This window comes from Geotrypetes seraphini, chromosome 16 (assembly GCF_902459505.1).
Source record: "Geotrypetes seraphini chromosome 16, aGeoSer1.1, whole genome shotgun sequence".
NCBI classification, from domain to species: Eukaryota; Metazoa; Chordata; class Amphibia; order Gymnophiona; family Dermophiidae; genus Geotrypetes; species Geotrypetes seraphini.
In genome coordinates this window covers 9,116,257-9,128,899 of record NC_047099.1, presented here as the reverse complement: position 1 = coordinate 9,128,899, position 12,643 = coordinate 9,116,257, and the positions used below count along the sequence as shown (strand labels likewise).

The window sequence follows — 12,643 nt, the reverse complement described above, 5'->3', positions numbered from 1 at the left end:
AGTGTGGCATGGAGAGGTGGGGAAAGAGCGGAGGGCATGGAAGAAGTGTATGTGTATGTATGCGTGGAGGGGGGGAGGAGGCAGAGAAGAGGGCACCAAAGCAAAAAAGATAACACAATCACCACCCTGGGCACCTTCTACCCTCGCTACACTACTGTGGTCAAGATAAAATGCAACCCCCAAAGGGTTTTGAAATGGACTAGAGACAAAGCATGACAAAACAATCCAGAAAATCCTTCTAAAGCAGGGGTCTCAAAGTCCCTCCTTGAGGGCCGCAATCCAGTCGGGTTTTCAGGATTTCCCCAATGAATATGCATGACATCTATGTGCATGCACTGCTTTCAATGCATATTCATTGGGGAAATCCTGAAAACCCGACTAGATTGCAGCCCTCAAGGAGGGACTTTGAGATCCCTGTTCTAAAGAATATTAATGTTTTCCAAGTATGTCTCATTTTATGCATTTTCTCTTGTGTTTGTTTCTTACAGTTGATGAAGTGGAAGGAATGGCATTCAGGAATGAGACCAGAGTCACACATTTCATCCTCCATGGACTTTCTAGCAACCCAGACTTACAGATAATATTCTTTGTGCTATTTCTAGTCATGTACATGTTCACAGTAGCTGGCAATCTTCTCATCATGATAACCATATACGTGGACTCTCACCTGCACTCTCCCATGTACATCTTCCTCAGCCACCTCTCGTTCTTAGATTTGAGCTTTTCCACAGTCACTGTCCCCAATTTCCTGGTAAACTTTATCTTACGGAGAAAAACCATCTCATTCAATGGCTGCCTTGCTCAAGTATTTTTCCTGCATTTCTTTGGGGGTACAGAATGCCTTCACCTGACCCTGATGTCTTATGACCGCTACGTTGCCATCTGCAATCCTTTGCGCTATACCACGATAATGAACAAGCGAGTCTGTCTCCTGCTGATATTTTGTACTTTGGTAGGTGGGTTAATGCACGGCTGTGGTCAGGTATTTCCAGTAATTTTGCTGCCCTTTTGTGGTCCAAATGAGATAAATCATTTCTTTTGTGACACCCACCCCTTATCTGTCTTGGCTTGCTCTAGAACCTTCATCAGTGAAACGGCAGATGTGATCAACAGTGGAACAATATCCTTTCTTTCTTTCACGGTGTTGTTTGTTTCGTACATACACATCATCTCCACCATCTTAAAGATTCGTTCATCTGAGGGGAAGCTGAAAGCCTTCTCTACCTGTGCCTCCCATCTGGTGGTGGTCACTCTGTTTTTTGGCCCCCTTCTTTTTATATACATGAGACCGCCGGTGACATTTGCAGCGGATAAACTGATATCTGTTTTTTTCGCCCTCGTGACGCCTTTGTTAAACCCTTTCATTTATACTCTCAGAAACGAGGAGGTGAAAAAAGCCATGAAGAGGTTGGGAGGCAGGAAAGTACGCTTTCTGGGGATGCATGCCAATTGATTTCCTGTCCTTTTAAATAAAGACAGCTTCATGTAAACCATCTGCTCTAACTGATTGATACATGCTCCTTAATCTAGTCTCTATAATTTTTATTATTTTACCCTTGATTCATTTTTTTAATGGAATTTTCTTTGAGTTATGCTGTTCTTAGCAAAAACTGGGACTTTGATCTCTTGCTCTGTTTACTCTGGAATCTAGGAACACTAATTTCTGTACATACTACATGCTTATTAAACTTGTATAGCTTGTGCTTTTTCAAATTATTTGTTTGAGATTTCGTAGCAGTATTTTAGAAAAGAAATCCGACTCGGAATATGATGTCTGAGTCTGAACATCAGAGATGGATGTCCATCTTAGTTATATTTTAGAAGAGGATACAGTCTGTTCTAAAACATATGTTACATTACATTAGGTATTTCTATTCCGCCATTACCTTGCGGTTCAAGGCGGATTACAAATGGATTGTCAGGACATTAGAAGTATTTAGGGAGCAGTTTGTACATTTCTTTGACTTGCTAAGGAATACATCTGAATTGTCATGGTATTAGAAGTATATATGGAGTAGTTGTTGGTGATGCTTGGGACATTTCTGATTGAGTTAGTTCGGTTTTATGTGTTTTTTTAATAGAAGGGTTTTTATTTCTTTTTTGAAGATTTTGTAGTCTGTGTTCGAGGACAATAGGTTGTAGAGTTGGAGGTCGAGTGTTGCAGCTCGAATGGCTAGGAGGTTTTCGTACAGTTTTTTTGGTTGGAGGGTGTGGAAATGGTGCGTGGGTTCTCCTATGTCTGGTTGAGGTGGATTGAATTAGTCGATATGTGAGGTGGATGTCCATGTGCTCAAAGCATCCAGCATGAGCAACCAAATTATGAACGGGGAGAACAAGGGTCATGAATGGAATGTCCATCTTATAAAACAAAGAAAGAACAAATGGTGGAGACTGTGATGTCCAATCACTTTTATTATATCACAAGACTTTACACGATCGTGTTTCGGTCCCAACTGGGCTGTATTTCAGAGGATTGCATATATGCGTTCCATTTTTGTCATAGGACTGGTGAAGAAAAAAAATGTAGAAACAATTTCAGACTCTTGAGGCAGGCCCAGTTGGGGCCGAAACACGATCGTGTTTAGTCTTGTGATACAATAAAGGTGATTGGACGCCAGAGTCTCCTTCGCTGTTTGTTCTTTCTTTTCATTTTTGGGGAAGTTGTTGTCTCCTGTTTCTCTGACATTTTATAAAATAGCCACTCAGTTATCCTTCTGGAGTAGTGGAATAGCCTAATAGGAAGAGCATTGGATTGAGAATCGGAGGATCCAGGCTCAAGATCCACTTCAACTGTTTCTAATTTTTTATTGTGAGCCCTCTAGGAACAGAATATACACCAATGGCTTTCAGGCTCTTATATATTCAGGTACAGGATTTGCAAGGCTTTACAATTAGAAAGACTTAAAGAGCTGGTGGGATTAGCCAACCGATGTGGCTCAGTGGTCTAGGCTGCTTGCATTGGATTCCCCAGCTGCAGGCTTCAAATCCACAAGAAATAAAAATATAGGGTCAAAAATTTCTGCATACACCCTAAGTTACCAAAGCAGATTTTAGGGGGAGAGTGTGGCGCTGTGGTTCAAGCTACAACCTCAGCACCCTTTTTTTTTTTTTTGTAATATATTTTTATTAGAAGAAAGGGTACAACAAGGCAACTGGCCATAGAAAAAACAATACAATAATACAAAGAAGTAAAAACAATACAATAATACACGAAAGAAGGCAGCCATAACCGCACAGCACCAAAGCCATAGGGGGAACATAAAGTAAGCCATCCACTGCAAACAGTGGGAATCGACACCCCTCACAAAGAAAACGCTGAAAAGTGATAACAAATAGAAGAAAAATATGGAATGCATACCCAGGCACCCCGCCAACCCTTTACATTTTGTAAGAAGAAAAGTCACACTCACACATTCCCTACAGCCCACAACCTCAGCACCCTAAGGTTCAAATCTGCACTGCTCCTTGAGACCCTGGGCAAGTCACTTAGTCGTTCCAGTTGCCCAGATACAATAGAGCAGGGATCTCAAGGTCCCTCCTTGAGGGCCGCAATCCAGCCGGGTTTTCAGGATTTCCCCCATTAAATATGCATTGAAAGCAGTGCATGCACATAGATCTCATGCATATTCACTGGGGAAATCCTGAAAACCTGACTGGATTGCGGCCCTCAAGGACGGACTTTGAGACCCCTGCAATAGAGAGATTGTGAGCCCACCAGGACAGACAGGGAAAAATGCTTAAGTATCTAAATAAATTCATTTTGTAAACCATTTTGAGCTCCCCTGGGAGAATGGTATAGAAATTGAATAAATAAATACATTTTAACTTGGGTCTCTTAATACTCAATTCACTGCATTATTCATTAGGCTGCTTCACATATCTGTATGGAGTCTTGTTAAGAATATCGTATCAAATGTCATCAAATCTTGTATCCCTTGCTGGTTTCACATTAAGGGGAGAGGGAAGGGGACAGCAACCAGTAGGGTGATTAAGGTGGTGTCCAGTGGACAGATGCTCAATTGCAGCACCTTTCTGTAGTCTGGACATGAAGGTCTACATAACAATGTCCATCTTTTTAGCAGTTTTTAGTGCTTTGTTTTCTAGAATTTGGGGGTTAGTGTTGATGTTCAGGCATTTTATCCAGTGATGTGCTTTTGAATACTTACGATAGCTCCATATGAGCAATTTGATCAGTCAGGATGCTTTCCTAGCTGCATAGAATCACATCAAGTATCGACTCTTTTTTTTTCTATCTGAAGGATTAGACATCAAGCTTAATATTCTTTACAGAATGTTTATTATCTTGTTTGCTTTTGTTAATATTGGAAAAATTAGATAAATAATGAAAATAAGCTTTTGCTATTGTATATTAACTGTCATTATCAAGAATGGTCTTACTCTGTGATGTTTTGTAATATAAATATTGTTTGCTGATGCCTCTTTAGTAACCAATGTGCAGAAGTGTCCTTAAAGAATCTGATCGGATGTGAGAAACAGGAGCACGGGATGTTTGTCCCCATCTTTATCCGATCTCTCTGACTTTTTACTTTTGCAAAAATAAACTCTCAATGCTCCAAATTTAGGAGGAATATAACTCAACGTGTGGAACCTTTGCAGCTGAAAACAAATCTTTGCAAGGCTTGGATTCTGTGGCAATGTTTGGGAGTTGGACCACAGCAAGCAGGAAAAAGGGTAGGAATGGATGGGTTATTGAAAATCCTTCTGTTGAATTTTCAGAGTCACAACTAGTATAACAAATTATTTTGACATCTTAATGATAAAGAGCAGACTTTGGGTTGCAATTTTATATGCTATGAATAAAAATTCCTCTAAAGTGTGTTGGAGTCGTCAGCCAGTGGTACATCAATATCTCAGTTTCAATTGCAAAGGACAAGCAGGTTCTGTTAAACCACTATGAGGGGCTGCTGAAAAGTTATCAGGCCAAACAACAAAGTTGGGGCAGTCTCCGTTGTGGGTCCACCTTGGGGATTAGCACCCATGAGAAGGATCTGGGTATCATTGTAGACTATACGATGAAACCTTCCACCCAATGTGCGGTGGGGACCAAAAAAGCAAACAAGATGCTAGGAATTATTATAATAGGGATGGTTAAGAAGACTAGGAATATTATAATGCCCCTGTATCGCTCCATGGTGCAACCTCATCTGGAGTATTGCATTCAGTTCTGGTCTCCTTATCTCTAGTGGCATTAGAAAAGATTCAAAGAAGAACGACCAAGATGGTAAAGGGGATGGAACTCCTCTCATATGAGGAAAGACTAAAATGGTTAGGGCTCTTCAGCTTGGAAAAGAGACGGCTGAGGGGAGATATGATTGAAGTCTACAAAATCCTGAGTGGAGTAGAATGGGTACAAGTGGATTGATTTTTCACTCCGTCACAAATTACAAAGACTAGGGGACACTCGATGAAGTTACAGGGAAATACTTTTAAAACCAAATGGAGGAAATTTTTTTTTTCACTCAGAGAATAGTTAAGCTCTTGAACGCATTGTCAGAGGTTGTGGTAAGAGCAAGATAGTGTAGCTGGTTTTAAGAAAGGTTTGGACAAGTTCCTGGAGGGAAAGTTACTGCTTGCCCTGTATTGGTCACAGAATATATACAGGGGTGACCAATTCAGACCGTTAGTATTATAGAGTGACTAAAGTGGTCAGTGAAACAAAATAAAGTCACTGCTGGATCATCAATGTAATTTGTACATTCAAGAAACTTCTTTTATACTTAGAACTCTGCTCAGAGACATGAAGGTTGATTACTCCGCCTCACCACCCAATCATTGCAGTGTTCAAAAAAGGCTCCAAGAAACTTTCAGTAAATAAAGTGCTAGCCTTGACAGCTATGCTAACACTGTAAATGCTTCCATAAGATTTATATTGGTAAGAGATGACTTAACTTAGTGACTGGTTCTGACGTGCCACGTTTCGTTGTTGCGTCAGGGAACCGACAAAACAGCTAGATTTAAAGCTGGAGGTGAAGTCACATAGGATTGAAAAACCTGGTTCACTCAACATATGTTTCTTGGTTGGTTCGAGATATTTAAGAAGAAACATATGTTGAGTGAACCAGGTTTTTCAATCCTATGTGACTTCACCTCCAGCTTTAAATCTAGCTCTTTTGTCGGTTCCCTGACGCAGCAACGAAACGTGGCACGTCGGAACGAGTCACTAAGTTAAGTCATCTCTTACCAATATAAATCTTATGGAAGCATTTACAGTGTTAGCATAGCTGTCAAGGCTAGCACTTTATTTATTGAAAGTTTCTTGGAGCCTTTTTTGAACACTGCAATGATTGGGTGGTGAGGCGGAGTAATCAGCCTTCATGTCTCTGAGCAGAGTTCTAAGTATAAAAGAAGTTTCTCGAATGTACAAATTACATTGATGATCCAGCAGTGACTTTATTTTGCCCTGTATTGGTAGCATGGAATGTTGCTATTCCTTGGGTTTTGGCCAGGTACTAGTGACCTGGATTGGTCATGTAAGAATGGGCTACTGGACTTGATGGACCATTGGTCTGACCAAGTAAGGCTATTCTTATGTTCTTATCTATTCTTCCTGTAAGATTTGTGGATCTCTCTTTGTGATCTAATTATGTAAACCAAATCGAGCTCCTAATTTTTGGAGATGATTTGGTATATAAGAATAAGAATTAGATTAGATTAGATTTATCCCCATGGACTCCATAGGTTCCAAGCTATTGTTTCTTTTCATTGATGTACTGGTGAATAGTCTAAACAGCAACATTGTTTATTCATCTGCTTTTCTTAAAATTCTCCAAAGATTATAATCCCACGAGCCCCATATGCAATTTAAGCACATCACCTTGCTTCTTACTTGAAAGACAAAGAAACAGAGAAAATGAAGTCAGACACAGACCATATAACCTATTCAAGCTGCCCGCCAATACCATCTACTATCCTCTCAAGATCCGATGGACTTATCCCAAACTTTCTTGAATTGAGCTACAGACTTTCTCTCCACCACGTCTATCAGGATTTCCTTAAGTCACTCTTGAGTTTGTCCCCTGTCACCTAAATCTTTTGCTCCTTCATTCAGGAGCTTCATTTCAATTGAAATTTATGCCACTGAGGTATTTTAATGTCTTTAATCATATTTCCCCTTTCCTGCGTCTCTTTCAAAGTATTGAGATATTTAAGTTTGACCAATTTGTTTTATGCCAAAGACTAATGACTATATCCATAGCAACCCTTCTTTTTGACTCAATCCAGTAACTGTTGGGAGAATTAGCGAGGCAGACATTACATAACCTGCAGAATTTCTTAATTACACTTTGTGGTGCAAGTCAGAAAACGAATCATTCAAGTGATGATCTCTCCAAATAAAATGAAGTAAGTTTCTATCTGTATTTAGATTTATTTATTAAAAAAATTTATATACCCTTTAGAACTAAACAGTTTACATGATTTACAGAGTGCCCTCTCGTTCTTCCTACCTTGGAGAGGGTGAACAATCTATTTTTATCTACTACGTCTGTTCCCGTCAGTATCTTGAACATGATCGAAATGTAGGAAGAACAAGGAGGCACTCTCTAAAGCTGAAAGGGGATAGATTCCGTACAAACCTAAGGAAGTTCTTCTTTACCCAGAGAGTGGTAGAAAACTGGAACACTCTTCCGGAGGCTGTTATAGGGGAAAACACCCTCCAGGGATTCAAGACCAAGTTGGACAAGTTCCTGCTAAACTGGAACGTATGCAGGTGAGGCTGGACTCATTTAGAGCACTGGTCTTTGACCTGGGGGCCGCTGTGTGAGTGGACTGCTGGGCACAATGGACCACTGGTCACCCAGCAGTGGCAATTCTTATGTACATACATAAAATTATATCAAAACATAATGTAATAAACAAACAAATAATCCGCAGAGAAAGTATCTACAAAGTAACACCAAAGGCTTATATTCAAAGATGAATAATCATTCATCCACAATAGCAGTAAAAAATTATTAATTGGAAGAAGGTGTCTACAAATAATTGCATCTTGAGTAGTTTTCTAAAAGATCCCTTTTCATGGTACTTTCATATTTGGCCCACAAGAGAGTTTGGTAAATAATTAGACATGTTGTTTTATGGTTGCGTACAAGAACTGGTGACAAATCATTACTGCTTTATATTGAATTCTGAAAACTACTGGCAACGAATGCAATTGGAGATGAGGTGAAATGTGATCATATTTCGACAATCCCATTATCAATCTTGCTGCTGTGTTTTGAACAACCTGCAATGCCCTGCATTATTTTTATTAATGTCGTTTTCAGTCTCTCCACCAAAAGAATATCTATCCAAGGGCATATGTTATCATCTCTAATTAGTAGCTGGCCTGTATGCCAGTTTCAGTATGTATTCATCTCCTATCTTGTTCACCTTGATTCTCCTTGTTCCACCTCACCTTCTGTGTCTCATTGTGTCTTCCCAAATCTTTCCTTCACATGTGAAAAATAATTATTGCAATTGTCAGCTTCCATCGCTTCGTAATTACATAGATCATACATTCTATTATTTACTTTTAGAGCATGACTGATATTAAACATATTTCATTCCCTTCAGAAGAAAAGAAGTCATGTGAGATTATAAAAAGCCCCCCTGGGTTTATTCCATGTAACTGAGCAATTTGAGAAAATTGTATGAACTGTGCTCGAGTTTGGGAGAAGGTGGCCAGTGGGTAGCACAAAGTGAGTAGATTTCATACAGGAAACATATTGATCCATGGGTTGGTGCTGGATTTATTATAATAAACCCTTCATTTGTCTACAGATGGGCAGAATTTTATTCAAAATCCTCAGAGGAGACACCATGAAGAACTTGTTCTGAGGCAATGAGATGTATAACCATTTAAAGAACCCTTTTATCAATCTATAAAAATATGTTTTCAAGGGGAATTTAAAGCCATAGAAAGTAGCTTATAAGAAGCTGTAATCTAACACTTGGATGAAGAGTTAATGAGGTATAACTATGGGATGTCTGTTAGATTATGAGCAAATAAGCAATATAATTCATTTAGAGGGCAAAGTTACTTTGTGAGGAGAGGGTTTCTTGAGCATTTAAAGTTGTATATAAGCCCAAAATAGAAGAGAATTGAAGAGAATTTGAAAGATCAAAGTTATCTGGCAACTTATGTTCTTCTTCTTATTTCATCTCTAAAACACGGCCAGGTGAATGCAGAACTGTACAGATCCATATAAGAGACACTCCATAGAAGTTATGATCTAGTCAAGAGAAGCATATACAGTATATAGAGCTTAGAACCAAGATATTCTCAGATAATTTATTATAGAAAGTCAGGATGTAAATGTAACCTGAAATATGTGATCTTTATCCTGGATTCAAAAAGGACTAGACACAGAGCATGGCACATGATCTCAAGAAGTCCTTCTAAAGAATATGAATGTCCTTTGAGTGTCTGTCTCTTGAGTTCTTTCTATTGTCTTGTGTTTCTGTTTCGAACAGTTGATGAAGTGCAAGGAATGGCAGTCAAGAATGAAACCGGAGTCTCTCAATTCATCCTTCTGGGACTTTCTAACAATCCAGATTTACAGATAATATACTTCACGCTAATTCTAGCCATGTACCTGCTCACTGTAGCTGGGAATCTTCTCATTATGATAACCATATATGTGGATTCAAACCTGCACTCTCCCATGTACTTCTTCCTCAGTCACCTCTCTTTCTTAGATTTGAGCCTTTCCAATGTCACTGTCCCCAATTTCCTGCTAAACTTTCTGTTGCAGAGCAAAATCATCTCATACAAAGGCTGCATTGCTCAAGTGTTTTTCCTGCATTTCTTCGGGGGTACAGAAATCCTTCATCTGACCCTGATGGCTTATGACCGCTACGTTGCCATCTGCAATCCTTTGCGTTATACCACGATAATGAACAAGCAAGTCTGTTTCCTGTTGATAGCTTGCACTTTGGTAGGTGGTTTAATGCATGGCTTTGGTCAGGTATTTCCAGTAATTCAGATGCCCTTTTGTGGTCCTAATGAGATAGATCACTTCTTTTGTGACACCCACCCCTTATCTGTGTTGGCTTGCTCTAGAACTTTCATCAGTGAAACTGCCGACATGATTAACAGTGGAACCATCTCCCTTTTTTCTTTCTCAGTATTGTTTGTTTCTTACGTACACATCATCTCCACCATCTTAAAAATTCGTTCAACTGAGGGGAAGCTGAAAGCTTTCTCTACCTGTGCCTCCCATCTGGTGGTGGTCACTTTGTTTTTTGGCCCCCTTCTCTTTACGTACATGAGACCACCATTGACATTTGCAGTAGATAAACTGGTATCTGTTTTTTTCGCCATCGTGACTCCTCTGTTAAACCCTTTTATTTATACTCTCAGAAACGAGAAGGTAAAAAAATCCATGAAGAAGCTGATAGGTAAGAAAGTGTTTTCTCTGCATATAAATATCAACTGATTTCCTGCACATTTAAATAAAGGCTGAATTGCATAAACCAGCTTCTCTCATTGATTGTTGTATGTTTCTTTATCTACACTGTAGTAGTTAATTTTCACTGAATATCTATTGATGTGAATCAGGCAGATGTCTCTCCTGGCTGCTTAAACTGCATTAAATATCACCCCTATAATTATTATATTTTGTATATGAGATATCTTTATTGGATACTGAAGGGTCAAATTTAGCCATCAACGATCAGAGTTATATTGATCGTCGTCAGCATTAAATCCCGGAAATTCAATACTGGACCATATCCAGCATTGAATTTTTGGTTTTGTGGAGCTAGATCATAGATAGCTGGTTAAGTAGGATATTCAGTATAAAGATAGGATTGATTTTATGCATTCCTTTTCATGTGGTAAACCTAACATAGAAGCAAGATGGCCGATAAAGGCCAAATGGCCCATCCAGTCTGTTCATCTACAGCATCCACTATCTCCTTTGCTCGCTCCCTATGGGCTAAAGATCTTTACAACTGCATTGTGAAGTTATAGAGCATTATTGTTATACGCTAACATGACTCTTAACACTTGCATTGTGAGGTCATAGATCTTTATAGTTATAGAAACATAGAAATATGATGGCAGATAAAGGCCAAATATTTCATCCAGTCTGTCCATTCTCATCATCCACTATCTTCTCCTCATCCTATAGGATAAAGCTCATTACACCTGCATTGTGAGGTCATCGAGCTTTATGGTTATAGAAACATAATCCTATATAAAAAAAAAATGTCCTTTTATTTATATCTTTCTTTAAAAATACATCATTTATTACATATAATTACTAAAAACAATCATACTACTACAAGTGTAAAGTGCAAAGTGCAAAGTGCAACTATGTGCCAAATCAAACTGTGCCACAGCAATAACCACTGGGGTAAACTCTAATATTGCCTCATTGGATTGTAAACACTTGTCCTAAATTAACCATGATTTTAATAGTTCATATAGTTCAATAATTCATCTGCTTAAATGTCAAATGAATAATTCAATCATAGATCCAATCCAAAAGAGATGCCTATTAGCACTTATCTCGATCTTTTTGCTCTGTGAAATCTTCTTCGGTACTGCCGTGACCAGATAGGGTAACTCAATAAGTGATTCAAAGTGTCGAATATTCTACTATCTCATCTTCTGCTATCAAGGAGGATATTGTTAGCAGATAATGAGGTTCGCCACCCCCCCAATAGCTGTTTTTGTGCTGGGCACTTACCCTCAAATTCTATATATGGCGAATACAAAATTGATACTGATAAGAGCAGAGCTTAGTACAGTTGTATAAAAGGCACCTGCTATATATAGAATCTCACTTAATACTGATACACAGCATAATATTTAGGCCAAGGAAAACCATATCTAAATACCTGCGCTTAAGTTGTGCATATTCTCTAACAGTAGGCCTAACTTTTAGGAATGCCCATAACCCGCCCATGCGCCTCCACTGGCCTCCCCCCTTCTGATGGGCTTCACTTTGTAAAATGCACCTACAAAGTTGTGCGTGTAACTTCTAATGAGTTCCAATTAGCATCAATTAGTGAGTGCTAATTGCCAATTATTTGTGCCGATTGGCTTGTTAAAAAATTAAGTTGTGCGTGTAATGTATTTGTAAGTGTAACATAGGAAACCATGCATTGAATTTGGGCCGTACCGCTTAAGTGCTGCTGAAAATGACCCGTTAACCCCAAACAGCTGTTTCTGGGTGGTTTGAAAAGTTCGGTAAAAATGCAAGTTAAACAATGGAGTCTCCACTGAGGTCTATACGCTTACCCCCTCTTTTACTAAGGCGCGCTAACCGATTAGCGCATACTAATCGAATTAGCGCGCGCTAAACCATAACACATCCATAGCCTAACATGCGCTAACTTGATTAGTACACGCTAATTGGTTAGCGCACCTTGGTAAAAGAGGGCCATAGTCCAGCGAGTGTCGAGTCTTTTCGTAAGCTATTTTTCCTACAAAACAAAACAAAAAACTGGACTCTCCTTGGACAGTTTAGTAACTAATGTGTAGATGTGTGCTAAAATGATTTGACTGGATGTGAGAAGACTTGAAGTTCATTCTACTGACCATCAAATGTTTGTCCCCGTTCTTATTGGATCCCTTTCACTCTCTTTGTCTCCTACACAGTCCCTTAATCCTGCAGTCGCCTTCTATAGTTGC

At 39.1% G+C, this 12,643-nt stretch overlaps 1 protein-coding gene across 1 annotated transcript; it reads left to right on the top strand.

Moving 5' to 3' along the window:
• Nucleotides 1–505: 505 nt before the first annotated feature.
• LOC117350518 lies at nucleotides 506–10,439 on the top strand. Its single transcript, XM_033924815.1, has 3 exons — nucleotides 506–1,423; nucleotides 4,584–4,692; nucleotides 9,475–10,439. Exons 1-3 carry the CDS (start codon nucleotides 506–508, stop codon nucleotides 10,437–10,439), a joined length of 1,992 nt encoding a protein of 663 aa, XP_033780706.1.
• The last annotated feature ends 2,204 nt before the right edge of the window (nucleotides 10,440–12,643 follow it).